This window comes from Rhinolophus sinicus, chromosome 1 (assembly GCF_057876585.1).
Source record: "Rhinolophus sinicus isolate RSI-liver-muscle chromosome 1, RSI-T2T, whole genome shotgun sequence".
NCBI lineage: Eukaryota > Metazoa > Chordata > Mammalia > Chiroptera > Rhinolophidae > Rhinolophus > Rhinolophus sinicus.
Window position 1 is genome coordinate 14,108,341 of NC_142501.1, and position 23,684 is coordinate 14,132,024.

Sequence of the window (23,684 nt, forward strand, 5' to 3'; positions counted from 1 at the left end):
CCCAACCTCCCCGGGACTGTCAAAGGTACCATAATTCCTTGCTTTGATCAAGCTGAAGTGATTGTTCTAAGCCCCCATTTTGCAGATGAGAAAACTAAGGCACACAGAGGTTAAGTGACTTGCCTGAGGTCACACAACTTATTAGAAGTGGAACTGGTTCCGAAGCCCAGGCTTTGGGGCTCAACCAACCATGCCTCTTTCATTGTACCGTATGACCCTGGACTTCAGCAAATATGGATGCTTCTGCTCCTAGTTGCAGAAAAGGTCAAAGGTAGCATTTGAACCCAGGCCTGGCTGACTCTGCGGTCATGCATATTCATCAGGCATTTTTTGAGCAATGACTTGTTACCAGAGTAAAAATGGCATCATCCCTGCCTCAAGGAGTTCCAGCCCAGAGCCGGAGAGAGACATGGAAAATTAGAAACAGCGTGACAGCAGTGCTGTGCTGGAGGAAGAGAAACAGCTCATGTCTGGAGCCCTCGCCCAGCCTGGGGCCGCGGGACTGTGGGGACCAGAGGGTGATTGGTTATCTTCTAAGCTGAGACAAGAGGGAAGCTCAGGATTTGGATGAGGATGGGGGTGGGGTAGATGTTACATGCTACTTCTAGGAGCATGAGCCATTCATAATAAATGGATCTGCTTCTCACCACACGTTCTTTGCTCCCATAGATTCCTCAGTTTTCTTTCTGCAGTTTTCTTTCTGAATACAAGCTCATTTGAATGTTTCTGTTACCTCTAATTGGACAGTCTGACTTAATTGATTGCGTATAAAGTTGGGGACGTGGGGCGACATTCAGACCTGGGCTCAGGTTGAGATTAATTCATCCCTGTCGTCCTTCTGTCCTGCAGTGCGTCCGGGTGTCTCACACACGTGTTAAAAATACACCCGGGAGTCGGGACTATTTAACTCGCTGGCGTGACCCCGTGCTCTGGGGTTCTGTCTTTACCAAGCGCTCCTGCTTTGATGGAAACCAAAATAGGTGAGGAAGTTAATCAAAGGTCTGATGAAACAGCGTGGCTCTGCAGCACGAAGCGATGATTGCCAAGCTTCAGTTCAGGCAAATTCTCAGGGGAGAGAAGAAACCAAGCTGAGATCCAAAGGCTGGGGTTTTCATGAGGAAGAGTGTTTATAAAGTCCGCCGGAGGGAAGTACGGGCGGAGTCCTGAGGCCTCAGATCTTCAGGTGATGGCTAGTCAGAAAGCTCACTCCAAAGGGAGGATACCGTGGTTTGGGGAAAGAACACCGACCTTCCCCTGGCTGATTGCATCTGTGGTTTTGTATCTTGCGTGCTGTGTAGACACATCACTCACCTTCCTGGGCCATTCGTCCCTCCATTCCTCTGTCCGTCCCTCCTTCCTTCCATCCACCCACCCACCATCCCACAGATATGCATTTTGCATCTATAATGTATAAGGAAGGCATTGTGCTTTGATCTTGCTGCCATTCGTTTAATTTGATGACGGGGCTGGTTGTGTTGGGTTAGTCCCTCCAGGTCGTCTCTGTCCCTTCACCCTGGTTTATGCCTCATAAGGACCATGCATGAGGGCCGAATCTCCGAGCTCAGTGCCCCTGTGGCTTCCGTTTGGGTTTGTCCAGGGGCGCTTTCGCAGCAGACCGGTAGGTAGAAAGAGTGAGAGGCAGAGAGCTCGCTTCCTGTTCCATCCTGTGGGACTGACACACACAGGCCACGTCCCGTAGTGAAGGTCACTGCTCCTGTCAGATGGCTGATTCATGTGGCTTTCCCTCTGGATTCCAGCAGCTGCTGGCATTGACCTTACAGGCCGTGGTGGTGACGCCCCCCACGCTTCCCCTCCCCAGGTGCTTGTACCATCCTTGTTACTGCCCTGAAGTTCTGCATTCACTTCAGTACATAGCCCTTGATAATTCCATTTAACTCAGCTGATCCATTTGGCGCGTGCTGTTCCCAGCCACAGCCTGACTGACACAGTGCAGTGAGCACGTAGAAGTCACTGCCTTTTTTAAACGGCAGAAGCTCAGAAAGGGCAAGCAAACTTGTTCAAGGTGACATGGCGGTTAAGTGACAAGGCCAGAATCCGAATCCAGGTGTGCCTGACGCCAGACCCCAAGGCTTCATGCTGTACTGTCTCCCAGAGACCCCCCCCCTCAAAAGGAAGCAGTTAAAGAGACATGGCTCCCTAAATACTTGAAATGAAGAGGGGCAATCAGGAAGCAGGTAGGGGCTTCGTTGAGAGTCTTCTGTGTACGAAGCACTGGAGTCCTTTAACCTCCTTTAATTTTTACATCAACCAGGTGATATGGGCAGCATCTCTATTTTATAGGTAAAGAAACGGAGGCGTAGAGAAGGCAACACCTTTTATGGGGCCGGAATCCAGATTTTAACTTTTGCCACTTTTCCTTCCTCCATGCTGTCCAGGGACTACAGGCATAGAGTTCAAGGTTCTTTCTCTTGAGACTGACGCGTGGTGAATAGTATAATCCGTCAATTTTGTTTTGTTTTTCTCCTGGTAAAAATTGTACTCATTTAATGCAAAGGACGTTGTAAAACTGAGAAAAATGAGCAGCTAAAATAGTATTTTCAAATAAACTGAAAATGAAAGCCTAAGATGGAGTGGGTTGGCGAGATGGAATGGGTCTGGGTGAGTCATCGCAGGGTATCCTTCCTCACAGCTTTCCTAAGTCAGCTTCTGTGTTCGTACGCACCAGATCGTGATACGTTAAAAGGAATGTAATGCTTAGGTTTTTCTTTACCACAGTAGTTTATTTTAAAAAGTTGAAAAATATGGATTAATTAAATAGATGTATGTGTGTATATACATATGTTTGTACATTTCTTTCTGAGAGAGAGGAACCCATCATCCTAAATGATCACCATTAGTAATTTGAAGCTGTGCTTTCATTTCTGCTTTGTCTGCATAAATTTGTGTGGATGTCTTTTCATGTTGTTTGATTGCACATAGGGGTTAATAAACAAAAGCGACTTTAAAACTTGCTTTCTTTCTTTTAGCATATGCAAGTTACTTTTTTTTATTGGGGAATATTGGGGAACAGGGTGTTTTTCCAGGACCCATCAGCTCCAAGTCAAGTCGTTATTTTCAATCTAGTTGTGGAGGGCGCAGCTCACTGGCCCATGTGGGAATCGAACCAGTGACCTTGGTGTTATGAGCACTGCGATCTAACCCCTGGCCAACCAGCCACCTGAAAGTTATTTTTTTAAGTACATCTTAATCTACACTGTAGATTGTATAGTGTGCTATCAAAGAAAAAATATACCAGCGGTAATTGAAAAAAAATTTTTAAACACCGTGTTTTAATTAACTGTTCACTTTGGGGGTATTTGGATTGTTTCTGTTACTTGTATAACATGGTGATACACGTGTTTCAGAATAAAGCTCTGCTTTCTCATTTTTAAATTTTACTATTTTTTCTTTTAGAATAATGTCCTCCAAATGGAATGATAAAGGCAAAAGGGATGGATATTTTGTAGAATCTTGATAAGTTGACCACAATTTTCCATTAAAGAGTTCCATTACACGTGTTAACTTATGAAAATACGAAGTGTGCTTTGGCTTACATGCAGACTCCCCATGGCAGCGAGGGTGGGGCCCCCACCCACGGTGACCTTCCTATATAACCTGTACCTTTGAAAGCTTTCATCATGCTGGTGTGATGTGTTATTTTTAGCTTTGACTTTGTGTGCCAGGTGGCACCAAGAAGTGTGACTTGGCTTTGGACTCTACACACCTGCAGGATGTTTGTTGTTCTATTATAGCATATAGGGATTCCATGTGTGCACGTGTGTGTGTGCACATACGTGTGTGCATGTGTGCGTACCCAGTGAAGAGTGTTGCATAGGTTATAACTAGGTCTGCCTCCTGTGCTTATCTGAGAACCAAGAGAAGGCAGCAACACTAATTGGTCCAATTACTGCTTTTAAAAAATAAGTGAACGTAAGCTTTAATAATACCATTAAGTGGCCATCTTTAACACACAGAAGCTGAATATGATTTAAAGAAATATATTTACCTAGAAACAATTAGGTACTGTTTGCAAAATACATAGTATATAATCTGGTACAATTTTTGTACTTTTATTTCCTTTGTGCATGTTCTTATTTTCTCCAATGAGCCTACACAATTTCTGTAATCACAAAAATGTTATTTTAAAAGATCCGAGCACAGTGTTTGCATGTAATCGTCATTTTATAAACCCGGCTTTTCCTCTTCCTTGGTTCAGATACATTTTCTTCCCCAAAAAAACTTCACATGCCAAACTGAAAATTATGCGAACGTATCTTTAAGAAAACAGTCATTCATTCATTCAACACATTTTTATTAGATACTTTTTACACACACCAGGCATTATTTGTATGTTTGTGCGAAACATGAATCTAGTTTCTTTTTCTTTTCCTACGCCCTCTCTTCGCTGCCCTGTCTAGTCTGAAGTTTCCTGGATCCCCAACAAACATTACTCCGGCATTTACGGTCTGATGAAGCTCGTCCTGACCAAGACTCTTCCTGCCAACCTGGAGCGGGTCATCGTCCTTGACACGGACATCACCTTTGCAACCGACATTGCAGAGCTGTGGGCTGTGTTCCACAAGTTCAAAGGTACGTGTCGCCCATTTTTTCCCTGGTCTCTTTGAAGGTGTCGTCATGCCAAGAATAGTGATTATATGTGTTTTTCAATGTGAGGTTAACTCTTAATGAGGTCCTGTTAATGAAATGGATAAGTAATTACACATGCGGTCAAGCATCCACTCTTCGCACCTGAGCCAGGTTAAACTGGAATTCGCATTTCTTCAGGAACGGAAGAGTGAAGGTCTGTGTTCCTAGGAAGAATCTGATTTAGGATGCTTTGTAAGCGATAAGTATGAAATGTGTATATTTTGTATGCAGATAATTGAGTGTTGACTTATCAGTTTTCTCTTTTCATCAAATGATACTTTGATTGCCGAGAAAGCCTGTGAGGTGGTGGGGATGCATATTAATTACAGAGCATTTGGAAATGTTCTTAATGGCTTTTGCTTTCCCTCATGGTGTGATGTGTCATTTTAAAGGGGTATGTAAGTTTAGCTTTATGAGGCATTCCTTCTAGTCTGGTGAATTTCTGCTTAGCTGTTACTGTAGCTCTTGCCTCGGCCCCACCGTATGTGAGAGTATCTGGTGGGAAATGATGAGCCCAGTAGGTGTCCTTGACTCTGAGAGAAGTGAAAGGTTAGCATAAAACTCTGGCTATTATTTTAACACCCGTCTCCCAGGTGTCGTCCTTAAAATTGCAATATTTTTGAAATTCTTCTCTATATTAAGTAAATACAATGAGAGACAAATTTAGCAGTGAGATTTTTTTTCTTTATTTTTTGCGTTTTCTTTTTTTAAATTGCACCCTGGCTTCTGTGTTTAAAATCCCTCCCGCCTCCTCTCCAGCTCCTTATTCTATGAAGGTGAGCTACCCTTTAGTGATTTTTTCAATGATGACATTTTCATCAATCACAGGATAGTCCCGTTGCTTTCTGTTTCCATTCATGGACAGAAGATTAAGTTCCTCACCCACTCTGGTTTCTGCCTCCTTCCTTCCTGGAAACACTTAGCTCTGGACTAACTGAAAAAGTCCTCAGTAGATCATGGGGAGGCACCCTGAGACTCTTCCCCTTGTCAGATGAAAACTCATTTTCCTTTCCTGTGTCAATAAAGACATCACTTAGCAAAACTACTGACGTGTCTCTCTGCTCTCTGATCTCTTCTTCATCGAATGTTGGGGTCTGTCCTTTTAGTTCACAAATAAAGAAACTGATGCTCGGCAGGATGCAGGGCGGTGCCCAGAGTTGAGGCCAGAATACAGGTGATGTTAGCATCCTTCTGTGTCTCCTTGCAAGTTCCTCAATCATTTCTGCTTGATTTTCTTATCAAATTTAACTCCTTGGGGGCAAGTTTTTTTGTCTTGTTTTGTTTTGTTTTAATAATCAGGTGGATTTCTATTCATATTTTTGTGCTGCTGTTCAGTGATGTATTTATTCCACAGCTGCTTTTTGCGTCCCTGCTGGGTGTCAGGCAGTGACTGAGTTTATTGCCATGAAGGGGAGTGAGAGTTCCCACCTCTCCTGAAGGGGCTGGAGAAGGCAGCTGGGAGGGCATCACAGAGGAGGTGATCATGCTCTGTCCTGCCAGATAGGAGCAGTGATGGTGTGCAATAGATGCCCACATTCCCCTTTTGGAATAAGTGTCTTGTTAATCCAGCTGAGAAGAGTGTTGCCTGCAGATGGCCCTCAGCTCTCAGCCTCCTTTGGGGGTGGCCTCAGGTGAGGAAAGTCACGTGCCCGTGGCCACACCCCTTCCTGGTGCACCCCACACCTGCAATGAATCTTGCAACATCAGCTATAGCACTCCCTAGAGACTGCCTTGCAGCTGGATTTCTCCCTCTGCCCAGTCCTGCTTTCTTCACTTTCACAGGTGCTGTTCCCAAGAGCTCTCCCTAAATTAACCTCCTGCGTGCTGACTCCCACTGTCAGAGTCTGCTCCCAGAGAAATCCAACCAGCAGTGTGCATTTAGAGCTACAAGTCTCCCTGTACAAGTGGTAACTCAGCAAAATCGCTGGAAGAGGTGGTCACTACCGTGTTTCCCCGAAAATAAGACCTAACCAGACAATAAACCCTAGTATGATTTTTCAGGATGACATCCCCTGAACAGAAGCCCTAATGTGTTTTTTGGAGCAAAACTTAATGTAAGACCCAGTCTTATTTTTGGGGAAAATGGTAACTGTGGCGTGGTAGCTAGGAGAACTCATTTATTCTGGCCCAGCCAGGACCTGACATAGACCAAGTGGGATTCTGCAGCCAATAACAATAGTAAGTATAATCATGGTGGTCAGATGTCATCTGTGGAAGGAAGAGTTACCAAGGCTCTTGCTGCTCCCATGGCCGGTCCAAGGATTTAGATGTGGAGGGTTCTGCCATTCAAAGCTGTTCCTGGAGCAGAGCAGAGTAGATGAGCCAAGGTCAGGACAGGGACAGGGGGAATTTAAAGGCAAGGAGCTGAGATCACAGGCTGCATTTTATTTGTTCATCCTTTCATAGGTTTATTTCTAGCATTTGTTAGTTCCCCACTGTGCAGAGGAATATATTAGGTGGTGGTGTTGTCTAAAACTGTCGCGAACGCGGCACCTGCCTTCCAGGAGCTCACAAACACGGCAGATTGCGTTACATTTTTATCTAGCACCAACCAAGGTGTATGAAAACATCCGAGGTTTTTCCAGGCCCACCCTCACTTTTCTGGGAAAATATGGAGGTGAAAAGAAAATAAGTAGTTCTTCTCCATATGGCACCTGTTTCTAGAGGTTTCTCATGGGTGTGTGAAATTTCTTTTTTATCTAAACTGGACCAATTAGAACCAGTGCATGGAACAGGAAGAAAGCCCCTTAGGACAGACCCATAAACACAGAATGTTAAGATCCAAGAGGGGGAGTTCCCTTCTGTTAGAGGCAATTGCAGTTGACATCTTTCACTGTCAATGTTTTAAGTGACATTGATGCGATTTGGCCTTGTTCATTTATCTGGTTTGGAGCAGCTGCTTATCTGGGGCTGCAGTTCTTATGCTCAGATCTTGTATAGCCCTGACTCCTTACTGGTACTGTGCAATCCCCTGTACCTAAATTCATTGCGTGGAGACTCTAGGGAGAAGCCTGTTAGGAGGGGCTTAGACTCACCCTCAGCCTCTACCAGTGGCAGCTTTCGGGGTGCAGCTTTCGGGGAGCCTCTTGGGAATGTCCTCCTAGTCCCTGAGCCTCGATTCCACCTGAATAGAAATGCTTCCCTCCCTACGTCAGTGGTCTATGCGCTTATCAGGCCTGTTCCAACCAGTGGAGGTATTTTCAGAGGCACTAATTCTTAGCAGACAGAATCAGATGGCTAGAATTTGGAGTCGCACATTCAGTCATATTTACTGAGCTTACTGGTTGCCAAATCGTTTTCTGATTATTGGGAATGCTGCAAGAATAAAACAAGTCCAATTCCTACCCTGTGCGTGTATGTTTGAGTGGGGCAGACGCACAATACACACACAAGTGAAATTATAGTATGGGAGACAGTGATTAGTGCTCTTGAGGAAATTAGAGAAAGGAGATAAGAGGTCTGCGAGCTCGTGTGCGTTAGCACGTGCATTGTTTAGTATGCAAATAGAGTGGTAATGGAAAGCCTTACAAGAGAGGTGACATTTAAGCAAAAACCTGAAGGAGCTAAGAAAGCAAGCATGCCAGGTGTCTAGGAAGAGTAGAACAGTGCCCCAGACATAAGGAAGTGTGACGTTTCAGAAGTAATGTGGCCTAGTTTTGGGGGGAATAGGATGGAGGTCAGAACACAGTCGAGTAAGCCCGGAAGGGAGGTGTGGAGTTGACGAAGTCAGATCACAGGGGCCTCACGTACAGGGCCTTTGCCTTTCCCTTCAGGGATATGAACAGCCATTGTCTGCCTTTCAGCAGGAGTGATGTGATCTGATTTGTGTTTTTAATGGATCATCCCGCTGCCCTTGTGAGAATGAGAGGAAACCAGGAAACCATTTAGGGGACTATTGCAGTCATCCAGGTGAGACGTGTTGGCTTAGACCTGAGTGGATCAGTGGAGGCAGGGGAAAGACATCATCATGTTAGGAATACGCTTTGAAGGTCGAAGCGGGATGTTCCATGGATTGGATGTAGGAAGTGAGAGCGATCAGAATCGAAGATGACCCGAGGTGGCTGGACAGGTGAGATGGGGAAGACAGCAAGAAGAACAGGTTATGGGGGAAGATCAGGAGTTTGGTTGGGGGCATTTTAAACTTGGACATGGTGGGAGGCAGGCACAGAAATGGGTGTTTGTAAAGCAAAGTAACTAATATTAAGTACGACTTCTGTTCCAGTTCCTGAGCTCGAAGCTTTGCACTTTTGAAAAGCAACATAAACTGAGCCCACGCGAGGTTAAATAACTTTTTGTGCCTAAAGAGAGATGTTTCACAGCAGAGATGAGCCCCAAATCATTTGGCTTTATTTGGAGTCTGTGCTCTTTTTGCCACTTCCCGCCTCCTCTGCAGGCGTCCTGATGGGGTGGGGGAGGGGCTGCCCATCCACCTGGGAGGCAGGGTCTGCATTTAGTTCAGGTGCAACTGCTGATCATGGTCACCCACAACCCCTGAGTGCTGTAAGTACACTGTACAAAAATTTGGAAATCATAATGTCTGACTTCCGCAATCTGGAGAAGCTGTTCTGAAGGCATAAGTAATAAATGCTCGCCCATAATAGGGAGCTTTTAGAAGAAAGCCATGGAAATATTCAAGATAGTATGGTTATTCTTAAGGACAGTGCCCTCCCTTTAGGAAGAGCATATTGCCATAGTGTAAAGTTCTGGCTCCGAATCCAGTCAGAGTGCCACCGTGTGGGTCAGTGTGTCACATCAGGGGGTGTTTTTTAAGAACCTAATGGACTCACTATGGATTAATTATAGCTAACGTTTTTAAGTCCTTTACTCCGTGCCAACAAGCGTTTTATGGGTGAACTCATGTAATCCTCCCCATGAAGGCGTTACTGGTAGTGGTCCGCTGTTAAAGATTTGGGAACGGTTGCTTAGGGAGGCCGAGAAGCTTGCACGGTCAGTGTCTCCCTGTTAAGCTGTGGCACCGGGATTTGAACTCCAGTAGTCCAAGTCTCCGTGCAATACTCTTTCCCCTGCACCCCACACTCCCTAGAGGAGGAGATGGTGGAGCTTAGAGTCTCTTTGGAGAGACCAGAGCTAGATATAGGAAACCATATATGCCAGTTTGTAGAGAAGGCAGTCTCTCGGTGATCCGGGCATTCAGAAAACAGGCAAAATCAGAGGCAGAGGGAAGTGTGGTTTCCCCTGGATTTGAAAAATAAAGCCACAGTCTTCAGAATCCTGGCCCTGCTTGTGCCTTCCTAGGACATGTGTTTAAAGTAGCTGTGAGCCTCAAGACCTCTGCCCATGCACTCAGCATGGCTCAGGAGCGTAAGCCAGAATCGGAGCTCACCCCATCATGACCCATGGGTTCTCTGAGCCTAAATATCCTATGAACCATACCAGCAGGGTCATTGTGAGAAATGCACAAAATAACGTGGATTGTTCTTCCCATATTCCAGTTTCTCCAAGGATTCCCCCCAGAGGGCATGAAATAATGGCGGTCATTAATGTGTGTCTGCTCCATTACCTTGGAGCTTTGTCCATAAAGCCGTCGGGGCTGGGGTGGCTATAAGTGTAAAATAATGTAGGAAAGCTGGATGTGAAGAACCCTGAAAGTATTACTCTTGAAAAGACATCTGTAGGACTTTGGCGATTATATTATAATCACCTGCCTTGAAGGAGTTTTAAACGTTCCTTGACATTTCTTCAGGTCTTGTCTTTATTTTTTACCTTGCCATGGCTTGCCGCTCCCTCCCTTCCCCTTCTTTCTAAGTCCCTCCTTCCCCCCTTCTCTTTCTCTCCATCTCTCAGTCTCACAGTGAAAGTGGTGGAGTAGGACAAGCTTGGCAAAGGAAGACACTAGATTTCAGATCCCTGCTGGTCTGATCGGTGGGATGATTTGGGGGTGCTCATTGAACTTCCCTCAGCCTTGTTCCTGTTCCCACACCGGTAGAAAGAACGTACCCACATCTTCTCACAGTGGCGTGAGGTCTGGGGGGGTGATTCACTGATCCCGCTAGGGGAGCCCCTTTTCCTTCCTCCTCTCTCCTGTGTTAGTTCTTACCCCATTTATCTCTTTCCCTTTGACTTTCATTCCTTCTTTCCTCCCTTCACCTACCTCCAAAGGAAGCTTTGCGTCTGTCCCTCCCTCTTCCCCCCTCCAGGCCCCCCCTTTAGCTGGTTTGAAAGGAATCAAAGAAGGACTTTCAGGAAGAGCCTATCACCTCCTGCCAGTCAAAGTTCCCTGATTAACTCCATGCCTACGTGGCCAGGCCTGGTGTGACCTCTGCAGGGCTCACTGCAGACAGGGTTCCACTCACCTCACATCTGCTTCTGACAGTTCCTAAACCTGAGAGACTGTTTTGCCGCAGGGAAGGAACACGGAAATTTAGAAAGACATCAGTTCTCAAATAAAATGCTTTACACTGACTCCGGCAGCTAGTGTCTGCACGGGTGACGACGCGCTGTTACTACAGAAGGTGCTAGAATTCTGCTGGGAAAGAGGGCGGCTGGGCCTGTGGTCTTCGACATCAATCACGAGGTTCCCAGAAAAGGCCGGACGTTTCTTTTTCATCCGTGTTGTGGTCTTAAACATTCTCCTGCCCTCCTAGTATGGATGGAGCGTCTTCCTCACCGCCAGTGTTCATTGTTTTCTTTTTTAACTTCTTAATTCCTAGTTGCTTTCCCTCTTGGAAAATTCCGATGGCCTGCTCGTTTATTTCCGCCTCTCTCCTCCTCATCTGCTCCTGCTTTTTCTTCACATCTGTTATCCACGCTGCCTCCCATTCAGAATCCAGAAAGTAGCACTTTGAGTCTCTCATTAGATGCTCCCAGTTCTTCCGTTTGACAAGCCAAGATGCTCACCACTGGGGGAACATCAAGAATTTTATTCCTGGCAAAATTGGTGAAGAGGTTTTAATTATTTTCAGATTAACTCTGAAGTGGATCTGCCTCCCTTTACTATATTAGAAACATCATTTAACTTCCCTGAGCCTCTTTTCTTGTTGTTCTATAAAACTGGGGGAATAACTCCCCTATAAGCTTTATTTTGGTGGGAAGTCAGGAAATGGCTCTGCCTTGCGTGGTACTTAATAAATGAGAGCTCCCGCCCTTTCCGTCTCTATCTTTGTTTTCTTCTTCTTCAAGCTGGAACTCCTGAGAGTCAGGGGAACCGAAGCCTGCCTGCGTCCCTTTCTACCCCCCCCTTCCTGTCCCTGCTTCCCTTCTGCCTCCTGCCCTGCCTCCCTGCCTTCCACATTTATTCAATCACTCATTCTTTCATTAATTCATTATCTTTGAGCGCATGGACCTGCCCTAGACCCTGGGAGTACAAGAGTAAATAAGACAGGCCCAGTTCTGCCCTCACGTTGCTAGTTTCTGTTAAAGGCTTGTTGTGTGTCAGGCACTGGGCTGTCGCATTTAGCCCTCGTAGTTCTTTAAGTACCTTGCCCAAGATCACATAGCAAGTTCATGGCAGAGCCTGGATCGAAGCCAGGCTGACCTCAAGCTGACCCCAGAGCTCACACTGTTAAACCACTAGATTCTAGACCCCGTGAACACATGACTGCATTCAATTGTGGAAAGTACTTTAAAAAGGAGAATTTAGGGTGAGGTAGAATCGTGTTTTAGGGAACACAGTGCTGGTTAGGAGGGTTGGGGGGTCAGGAGGACTTCTGAAGGGAGGAGGCACGGAGACATTATCTTCCGTGGTCCTACTTAGAGGGGATGCCATATGCAGAGGCCTGAGGTCCAGAGAGAGAACAGTACAGACAAGAATGGAAAGAAACATGAACTCTGCTCTTCAAACAGACCAGGCGGTCTCCTGCTTTCGCCCTTTGCTCTGCTGTCCCCCTGTCGGGAACACTTCTCCCCCAGACCTCTCCCTGTCTTGCTGTCGTGACTCCCTTCAAGTCTTTGCTCAAATCTCAGCTTCTCAGTGAGCTTTTCCCTGACTGTCCCCTTTAATCCTGCAGCCCTGCTCTTTCATTTTTTAACAGGACTCATCATCTTCTAATCTGGTTTATAATTACTTTCCAAGATGGCTGCTGTGCCCAACCCAGTAAGTAGCAGGGACCCAGGTACCAGACATGGCTGCTTTACCTGGTCATTGTGTGTCTTTCCTGCTAATACATGAACACCGCAAGGACTGAGATCTTTGTCATCTTGTTTCTGGGGCATTCCTAGCACCTGAACAATGTTTGGCAGAGCGTGGGTGCTCAGTAAATATTTGTTGAATAAATGAACAAATAAAGCATATGATTCTAGGTGATTTGAGGGTGCAAAGTAAGGCAAGAGAAGTATGAAGGGTTTTATGAGTCACGGCTTTAGGTGTTACCCAAAGGTAACTGAAGGACAGTTCAGAGTTTCAGGTGCAGAGAAGTAGGCTCAGATTTTCGGATTTGAACAGATCCTTTTGGCTGAAGTTGGGGGGGGGGGGGGGGATTTGAAAGGTGAGGCAGGAAACCTGTTCCTTAAAAGAAATTTCTGTCAGCAGGTAGGGGGTTGGCTACTGCTGCAGTCCACGCCAGATATGATAGTGGCCTAAATATAGGAGGATATTGCCCTTGGAGCCAAGCAACAGACACGGATTAGAGGTGAACTGGAAGTGGTGTGAGTAGCACTGGGTGACGAGTCCAGTTTTGGACATAAGATGAGCAGGTCGGTATTTTCACACAAAAAGTCTGGGCTGGAGGTAACTTGAGGTGTTTTCTTTTTGGAACTAAGATAGAGCTTTGTGGAATTAAAATAGATGTTCTGACCAGGTGACTAGTTTCCTTTTCTAGACTTCCAGGTGTGTCCCAGTGTGGAGAGCAGGGGTGGTAATCCTGTGCCTCCTTGTCTGGAAGGCAGAGTGATTAGATTTGCTGTCTCCAATAGAAGGCTAAGTGGGCCATGGCAGAGTGTGATCAGCCAGTGCGAAGGCGGGGCCAGGTGAGATTGGCGAGCTGTGATTGGCGAGCTGTGATAGGCGAGCTGTGATTGGCGAGCTGTGATTGGTGAGCTGTAATTGGCGAGCTGTGATAGGCGAGCTGTGATTGGCGAGCTGTGATTGGTGAGCTGTGATTGGCGAGCTGTGATAGGCGCGCTGTGATTAGCGAGGAGGAGGAGCAGAGCCAATGCCCAGCAGATTTATCAGAGGAAGGATCACTGAACTCACCCTAATTGTGTCAGGAGCCCCGATTGTGCAGGTTATACCCAAGGAGTGATGATGGCTCTGGTCTCAAATCGCAGCCACATCGTCAAGCCAGCCGTGTCCTGGTGCTGCTCTCAGGGTGGGCAGAGCGGCCACACTGATACATTTCTAGGATCCCCGACTGGGCAGACGGGACATCTGGCAATTGTGTGGCTCGCCTCAATGCACAGGGAGCCGGGCTCTCTGCGACGTGAGCGCGAGGGCACGTTGTGGCTCCTCAGGAAGACGAGGAAAACCAGATTTGCAGAAGTGGCTGGGAAGTGTGTCTTTCCCTTCTGCTTTACCCAGCTCAGGTGTCCACTAGTGGGGTAGGGGGACAGAGAAGTCCAGGCGCTCTTTTTGGGTTGCTCCCCACCCTCTTATCATCTTTATAACCCTGACACTGCTCAGATCTCTGAACTTCTCTTTCTTAATGGCAAAATGGAGCCAATAACGTTCACAGGGTGTTGCCGTGAGGGTAATGTGAGCGGATTCATAGACAGCTCTTTGTGCAGCGCCTGACAGAGTCAGCACCGACAGTGTTAGCCACCGCTGTTCATAACGTAAGAGTCATTTTCTTGTCATCGCAATAAGGCACCTGTCTATGTCCTTAAAAGCCTGGGGATGGGAGGGCTTTGATAGCAGAGGAGACAGTATTAGTCCTCTGGGAGCAAGAGGCTGTCCCCCAAACAACCTTGATCACGATGGAGGAGGAGGACCTGAGAGGAGGGTCTTGTAAGAGTCAGAGTCAGGATTTTGTCCGAATTGGGAAGAGTGGGCTGTCCATCTCAGTGGGGAGAGCACAGGCTGGGAAATGCGACCGTCCCAGGACCTGTCCCTGTAACTTACACTTCAGTTTCTCAGTCTCAATACGAATAATATTTTGGAAGCAAAATACTGTAATTCACCTAGTATTTTGCAGCTATTTGTTATATTAGCTCTGTACTCCGACATAGGGTTTTCACATTTTACGGTTTCGGAAGTTGAGATGTGACTTAGAAAAGCAACTTGACAGGTGGTCTTTTTCTCCTGGAAAATGTTTTGATATATTCTACAATCAGTGGCCTCCTAGAATCCAGAGAATGTGGTGTGATTATTTTTATAAGTATTATTTCTCCAGCTTTTGCTTTTATCTTGGAGTGGTTGAGGAGAGCTGCAGGGTGGGGAGGGCTCTAGTCTGAGGAAAGAAGAGCTGAATTGGGAGGCTGATGAGGTCGGTAAAAGGGAAGTATTTTAGGGTCTTAGCTTTTTATTGTATGACCACAGGGTCCTGACATTTGTGCTGTTACCATTTTTGGTAAATACATCACTTGTGTCTCATGTTGGAATGGTTACCGTTTCCTGATGGGCCCTCCCATTGTGGAGACCAACAGCTTGTTTCTTAGAAGTGAATCTTTACATGTATTCCGGACCTGGAGAGAGGGGAATTCAAGGGACCTGGAGTCACGGAATAGATGCAGGAAGAGATACCGAGAAGCTTAACGCATCAAACCCAGACCTGCAGGAAGCTGCTCTGCCCAGAAGTCTTTCCTCACTCATTCAGACATTCAGTAAATATGTATTGAACAACTACTTGGTACCAGATGTACGAGTTATGCTCTCTGATTCTCAGTCCATTAGACATGCACGTGACTCATCCGTCTTTGAGAAAATCAGATAACTTCTGGGAGCATTTTAGGGTTGCTTACCATGAATGTGAATTATTTTGCTAGGTTGCGTTTCTAACATTGAGGTGGTATCAGCTGCCTGTGTCAAGGACACTTTGATCATGAACATAGTTGCTGTGGATGCATAGAGGGGACAGAGCTGTCCTAGGTCATTCTGAGAGGAGGGAGGCAGAGAGAGCAGGTTGGGACCAAATAAAGGCCTGGGGGACTTAGGGGAGGTGACAGTGAAAGACAGGAGCGGGACAGGTAGTGGGAATAGACAGGAAACAAACAACTTTTGAATGAATTTATAGAGACAAAGATAAAGCCCATCTTTAGAATCATGTGCTCAGTATAGAAGCCATTTTATTTTCCTTCTTTGCTCTACAAGTATCTTGGCCAAAGGGGTCTTACGTACAGGTTAGTTCTACTCCTGGTCAATAGCAGCCTATCTAATTGGATGAATAGGCATGTGAGAGCCAAGCCACAACCTGTTGACCATTTACAGCTGTGTTCTTTGAGCAGTAATTCTGAGTTGCATGATGGCGGTTGGCTTTCAGTATCGGAATTACCTGCTGGGTCTTTCCAAGTTGCTCAAGTCCAAGGTCCACTCCCACCCCCCAACAACAGCCTGGAACCACCAGTGACTTGAGAATCAGTGCTTGAGTGCAGGGTTTCTCTATCTTGGCGCTGTTGACACTTGCTTGGGGCTGTATAATTCTCCATTGTGGGTGGCTGTTCTATACATTGTAGAATGTTTAGTTTTGTCCCTGCCCTCTACCCAGTAGCACCCCCTTCCCCAGTTGCAATAACCAGAACTATGTCAAGGCATCACCACACGTCCCCTGCGGGGCACAATCGTTGCCTGTCGAGAACCACTTCCATCATTGTTACTGATGAAAATCCATATGACCAGTCAGGTGTGGTATGGTGGTAGTTTCAAGTGGTCGATAATGGCTGGCACCAAAGAAGAAATGGAATCTGAACCTGCTACAGCTTGTGTATCACTTTAAAAGGTGGCGACTCCTTAACCATGTACTGTTTGCATGACTTTCTGAATCAGCCCTGTGTCCAAGCTCCTACTGGGTGTCCTTCAGACCTCTTCCTTCTCCGTTTTACTCTACCTTAGCCTCATGGATGCGTGAACTGTGAATTTCCACTTCTAGAGCCAAAAAGAAACAGGCAGTAGTGAAGTTCTTCTTTTGAAAGATAAATAAGTGTATTCATGCCCCTGTACCTGGAAGGATCTGTGATACCAAGCGAAAGTATGATTGAATTAACCAGACTCAAAAGCATTCATATGCATAGAAGACTATGGATTCAGTGAGAACCCACTAGAATGTGTGAGCTTTTCCTCCAAATTGCAAGAGGGACCACCTTGCCGCTCATCGACAAACTCATGAAGGGAGAAAATCAGAGCAGGGCATTCTCTATCACAAGGACACAGTTTTTTTTCCCTCCTAAGAGCATATACATAGATTATTAGCAGCATCTAATATATGACAAGGACGGACGTGGCCTGTCAAGGAAGACAAATAGCTGCTCTGTTCCCTGTGCAGTGCACTGGGCTTACCCATCTGGAAGAGTGTAGTGGGCAGAGCGAATGTGCAGATTCCTTATTGAGATGGATGGAGGGGCCATTTAAGGGAACACCATCAGCCAGCGTCGGACCAGTTGAAATTACCAGCTTCCTTAGAAGCAAAAGGAGATATATATAATATGTGGTTTTTTTTTCATTGACAGTCATCTGCATTAGACGAGGAAGCTCTGGTTTCTGTTTTCTTATTTGCCATTTGATGGGTCTTAGGGACAAAGAAAGCATGACAATTTGGGGCCTCTCTTTGCTGCTCAGATGTCCAAAGAGACCCCATAATAGCAAAAAAATCTTAAAGATTAAAAATAAGATTTCCCTAAACCCAGCCAATGATCCTCTTTTTATTTTTGAAATGATGTGATAGTAGGCTATTAAAAAAAGAGAAAGGAGGCAGCCCATGACTTGGAGGGGCTGGGGGAGGAGAGAAGGAAGGGGTTTGGGGCAGCGGCGGAAGTTACTTTCTTTTTTAAGTGAACTTTAAAATTTTGGAACAATTTTTGATTTACAGAAAAATTAAAAAATAGTACCAAGTTCCCATATATACCTTGCACCGTTTCCCTTATTATTAATATCTTATAGTACATTTGGGGGGAAACTTGCTTTCATAAGATGTCTGCTGCAGCCCAGACTGGGCATGTAGTCTGGATGTTCTCCATACATTAGCTCTTTTCATCCTCACAACAATCCTCTGACAAATGGATAGTCCAATCCCCACTTTAGAAGAGAGAAAACCCAACACTTAAAAAGGTGACATAATATATCCACATCATCTAGCTAATAAGTGGCAGAGCCAGGATACCAGCCTGTCTCTTTTCCTTTGTTTGTTCAGTCCGCAGGTTTTTAAGGATTGCCCCTTGTCAATCTCTGAGTTGATCTTGCGCTGTAATGTGGGTGAGGTATGGTATATCCACCATCATAGAAATGACACTGGAATTGAGAATTCAGAAGGACACACAATACTGAGAATGGACCATTGTGAGAGACAAGGGGTATGTACCAAGTACAGTGGTTCCACCATGGAGACAGTTATTCACTTTGGGGACTGGGAAGGGCATCACCTACAACAGGAGATAATTGGTCGTGTGCGTTGGCTGGAGATGTGGTAAAGGGGGAGCAGGCCATTCCAGGCAGGAACACAGAATGGGCCAAAGTGATGAAGACATGAAACAGCATGTCATAGTGCCCAAACTTCAGGGCGTGGGGGTCCCCTGTGGCTGGTGTATTTCATACAAAATATTGAATATGGGAGGATGGATTGGGAAGGTGCTGGAAGATTGAAAAGTTGGCAGGAGCTAGGTCCTGGAAGGTCTGCCATGCCAAGGAGTTTGGGCTTTTCCAGAAGACAGTAAGAATCCATGGACAGTCTCCAAGGAGAAGACCGCTCTAGTCAGACCAGTCAGTCATCAGTATAGAAAGGTGATTGTGCTGCAGTGGGTGAATGGGTTGAATGGTGCAAAACCAAACACAGAGTCCAATTCGGCGGCTGTGTCAGTAACCCAAGAAAGAAATGATCACTGCCTGAACTAAGGTGGAGGTAGGATGCCGCAACACCATCAATTCGAAATGGATGTCCCGATAAGATATGGTACCAGAGAGGAAAGATTTATAGACGACCCTTATTTCTCAGTTTAGCAGATTGGGTGCAGAATGCAAGAGGAAGCATTGATTTAGGGTGAGACAATGCACTGAGCTCTTCTGCCTCTGTGGTTTTGTTGTTATTGTGGCGGTGGTTGATATTTAACTATACCAAAGGCTGTTTTATAATATACTATGTTAGTGCTCCACTGTCGTAGAAATTCTGTTTTGTCTGCTGGGCATTCATGTTTCCTTTCCACAAACATCAGAGTATCTCCTTTTCTTTTAAAAAGCATGTCTCTCCTTGACTCACTTGGTTTTCAGTGTACATAGGGGGTACAAGGATAAAAAAGGTATGACCCAGTCCTAGCCAGCAACAGGACCCCCCTGGCTAGCGTGATTGCTTCAGGGTGGTCATGTGACCCAAGCTAAGCCAATCAGAACGAATGAGCCTTAGGCTAAGGTTTTTTTGCTGGAAAAATTTTCCACTGCAGTTGCTAAACTCTGAGGATGTGAAACTGGAACCTCCGTTAGTTTTTTGCCACTGTGTCAAAGGTCCCCAAGACCACGTCTAGATTTAGTGATTTGCTAGTGGGACTCACAGGACTCAGTGTGAGTCATGGTCATGGCTATGACTTATTATAGCAAAAGGACAGAAAGCAAAACCAGCAGAGGATGAAGCCCCTGTGTAGCCAGTCTCAAGCTTCCAGAGTCTTCTCCCAGTGGAGTCACACAGGACACACTTATTGCCTCCAGCAATGAGTTGTGGCAACGTGTGAAATGCTATCTACCAGGGAAGCTCATTAGAAAATCATCACCCAGGATTTTTACTGGGGGCTGGTCCCGTAGGCACCCTCTACCTAGCATATACCAAATCGCAGACTTCCAGAAGGAAAGCGAGTGTTCATCATAAACCATAATGTTTGTACAAACAGTTTAGACATGGTGGGCCATTCTTACCAGGGAATCGTCAGAACCTTCCGGGAACCCAAATTTGCACGTGCCAATGAAGGGCCAACTTTGCAAGCAAGGCTTTCAAAGGACAGTGGTCTCAGGCCAGCTATGTTAACTCTTCCTGCACAACTACGCTGTCTGAGAGTGAATGCAAACCTGAGAGCCTGACAGGAGAGACAGATGCCAAATTATATTGTGTTGGAGTCCCTAGTTCCAGCCATCTGGAAGGAAAATTTCGCTTTTTTAAAAATTTCTTAAGTCAGTTTAAATTTCTGTCACTTGCACCCGTAAGAAGCACGCTGGCTAATATTCTAAATAAGCAAGTGTACTCTTTTAACTTCTTTCCCACACGTCCCCATCACCATTGCCCTTCTCAAACAGAGGGCGTCCTCTTCAGTGACCGGGACTGGCGAATAGACATTTGTAAATTTTTGGTACATGGATAAATTTTCTGTAGCATTTTAGAGGATTATTCCGTCTAGAAGATAAAGGTGGATGGAGGAGCCTATTCAGCCACAAGTGTAACCTAAATTAAAAATTTGACCTAGCTGAATATCTCCTTGATCTTCCTTTTGCAAATGACTCTTCCCTGAGAAATTGGCCACTGCTCATGGGAAACAGTGTCTGCAGCTTGGGCTCTGTCCTGGTTTGGCCTAATTAACTGTGTCATCATCATTCAAGCAGATTAGGTGTGTGCCTTCCTGGGACATCCATTAAAAAACAAATCACTGCTTGTCAAAGTAGAAAGGTGGCATGTTGAAAGACAAATTTTCTTTGTAGTCTTGCACAGAGGCAGTAGGAAATAAAGGAAGTTGAGTAGCGGTTTCACTGACTTGCACATATGCAGGAAAAACGACCCGGAAGGGATCTGTACTAGTTCAGTGCTTTGTGTTGCGAAGGTCAGGAAAGGTCCAGAAGGTCTTTATGTTGTGTGATGCAGGACTCTGTTGTGTCATTAGTGGCCTTAAGCAAGTCACTCTACCTTTTGGATCCAAGGATATCTGTTCAATGAGTATGTATTGAATGACTGGTGAAGGAATGAATGAATCTGTAAAATAATTGGGTTCGACGGGGTGATCGCAATGTTCCTTTCGGGTTTATGAATCTTATACAAATTTATCCTGTCAGAGGCAGAGCCAGAATCATGTGAAGTGAGTGTCTTTGATGCCTCTGTTGCCCTCACACACTGCATTTATCTGCTAGTCAAGCCTGCTGGCTCTGGCTTCAAAGTATAGCCCAATCCAAGCCTAGTAGATGCTAAAAAAAATTAGTTCTAGAGTCAACAAAATTAGGTTGTCAGCCTCTATGGTTTTGGATTCTACAATCTTTTTTTCCCTTTCTGCTCCTGTCAAGTAGCAAATCACCAATGCCCTGGAGTCACCAGCGGAACTTCAACGCTGAGGTTATACACAGGCTCGAAATACTATCTAAGGCAGCAATGGTGACACAGAGTAAAGGGAATGATGCTCCCAAGAGAATGTAGACGTCCTAAGAATGAACGGTGCCCTGCTGGCTCAGCCCGGCGAGAATCTCAAAACGTAACATTTGGCTTCCAAATCTCTGTCTCTGGAGAGAGGTGTGGAAGCCATTGCAATGGGAGGGGGGCTTTTGAATACCTCTTGATGCTTTTCGGAGCAGCCCCCAATAGGTGCACATCCCTAAATGTTTGATTCTCTGACTTAGGCTTTTAGAGATATACTCATAGTCCGTGAAATCAGCTCTAAATTTAAAAATAATAATAATATGGGGGAATGAAATGTGTTTTCCTTGTAGAACAGGAAGAAGAGAATTCCAGACAGGATGGGGTGGTGGATGGGGAGGGGGATGTGGGGCAGCATAAAAGGTAAAGAGCTTTAACTCCAGAGGCAAAAGCAAGAATTTACTAGACGCTTTGAAGAACAGACTGCTCTGTCACGGATACCGTCAAGGTTTGGGAGTCTGATCCACTTGATACGTGTGTATCATGAATAAAACAATGCGTGTACATATCAGCACAAAGAGGAAAATAAAACTCCTGTATTTCTAATGCCTAGAGTTGAATGTTGTTACCCTTTTAATGTATTTCCTTCCAGGCACTTTTCTGTGCATATAAAATTGTTTTCTTAATATAAAATTGAGGTCATATTATCATACTGTTTGTATACTACTCGTTCTTTTTTCTTTTAACTACATATTGAAACCATTTTCCCGTGTTCGGCACTGTGTCATTTTGCTGCTGCTTGGTGTTCCATGGCGTGGCTGTGTTCTTATTTAACACAAGTCAGGCCTTCTGTTACGGAGTCTGAGGCTGTTTGCAGCTGTTGTGGGTATTCTCAAAGAAGAGCAACATGCAAGCCCCGTCTTTTGAACCCTGTAAGGCTGTGCCTCTAAGGCTGCTCCTGTACAGACGTGTATAGACGCTCTGAGCTCAACAGTGCAGGGTCATGGCTACAAAAAGGATCAGATAGCCCCGTGTTCAAGTCCCAGCCATGGCTGTGTGACCATGGATGTGCCAGTCAATCTCTCCCTGCTGTACAGGGAAAACTGGGCACCTTCTCTAGCAGTTCTCAGAGGCTGGCCTCAGGCTTGGACTATATCATGTAGCGTTCTGTTCCCGTCACGTCTCCCAAATGCAGTGGTTTTCCAGTTACTACCATCCTTCAGGAAGAAGGATGCCCAGGCCCACCCCTTACCAACAAAGAGTGTCTGGTCTAGGCGCTGGACGTCCATATTTTTATGAGCTCCTATGGAATGCAGAGTGCAGTCGGGGTTGAGACTCAAAAGTTACTGACCCGGGATCTGCTGGCTCCTGCAACAAAAGAGACATTGTGTCTTGGCTGTTTCGTCACGGGGCTGGTGGGGCAGGGTAGGATTTGGGAGAAGTGTCTGGAGACAGGATTAAAATCCTGGCACTTGTGCCTCCCGGGGAAATGTGCCGACCTGTTTGTTTTATGTCAAGAGCTCAAACAATGATCAAAATCCAATCGGACATCGTAAATACCAGAAAAGGTCAGGATGGGGATGGTCGTGGGATCAGGCGCACGCAACCCCGCTGGGAGTGGCACTTGGTCGTCTCCTGTTTTCGCTGCCACACAGTGCGGGGGGGTGGGTTAGGGGGAGGACTTGGCGTAGGGTGCCCCAACCCCAGAACAGGCTCACATGGTTCTGTTGCCTTTGCCGAAGGAGGAGAAATGCCATTTTCTCAGCAGTCATTGTCCTTGACTCTCGTGTAGTTGGCATGTGGTTATTCTGTAACTTCTCTGCAAATATTCATAGAAAGAGAAGGGGAGTAGAAGGTGGGAGGTGTTAATGTTTCCTGAGCTCCTATTTTGTGCAGAGGGGATGGGAGGACTGTCCCCTCACACCGGGCCCACCGCCCATAGGACAGCCGAGAGACCTGAGGTCACATGGCCAGCAGTGGCAGAGGTGGGAATTTCATCCCAGTCAGCAGAACGTCAAAGCCTGTAATTTTTCCTCAGGACTACACATCTTAAGAGTTCAGGGCCTTTAATTAGACCCTTTCTGGGTGACCAGTTCTTGATTGTGACAATCAGAAGGAAATCCCATTGTAGGCTATTTAAAGGAACTTTCCACCTAATTCCAGCCTAAGTAACAGAACAAGATATACTTGAGCGGGTTACTTCCTTCAGTGGGCCCACATAGGAACCTCACTGGCTCCTTTAATCAAAGAACATTTCAGTCCTCAGGGGTGGCAGTGGAGTAAGTGAAGTATAGATGCCCACGGATTTGGGGAGTTTACCTGCAAGGCCTTTTATTCAAAGAGCTGGCAGGAATCCATTGCCAGGCCTTGCTTTGTGTCTACGTGTAGATGTAGGGCTATAAGTTCTCGTCACACCTTTTAACTGTATCCCATAGTAAGAAATGCATTTTACATCACAATCTAAAAAATAGATGTGTGTGAACACATACACCTATACACCTATACACATATATACACACATCTATACAGACACACTATGTAGATGAACAGTTAAATCAGTAGCTTCCTAAAAGAATACTTAACCTTACTGTGGTCGATGAAGTTTTATATGTCTCTCACCTATTTGGCATATTTTCATTTTAAAAATGCTATTCAAAACCCACAAAATTATTTTCATAGCCC

At 45.7% G+C, this 23,684-nt stretch overlaps 1 protein-coding gene across 4 annotated transcripts in view; it reads left to right on the forward strand.

The window, feature by feature from the left end:
• LARGE1 (LARGE xylosyl- and glucuronyltransferase 1) overlaps positions 1-23,684 on the forward strand; it is a 489,591-nt gene that overhangs the window by 278,748 nt on the left and 187,159 nt on the right. For all 4 annotated transcript variants that reach the window (XM_019728420.3, XM_019728419.3, XM_019728416.3 and 1 more), the window contains exon 6: positions 4,419-4,590. In XM_019728420.3, the coding sequence (XP_019583979.1) occupies positions 4,419-4,590 (172 nt within the window). The remainder of the gene's footprint in view (positions 1-4,418; positions 4,591-23,684) is intronic.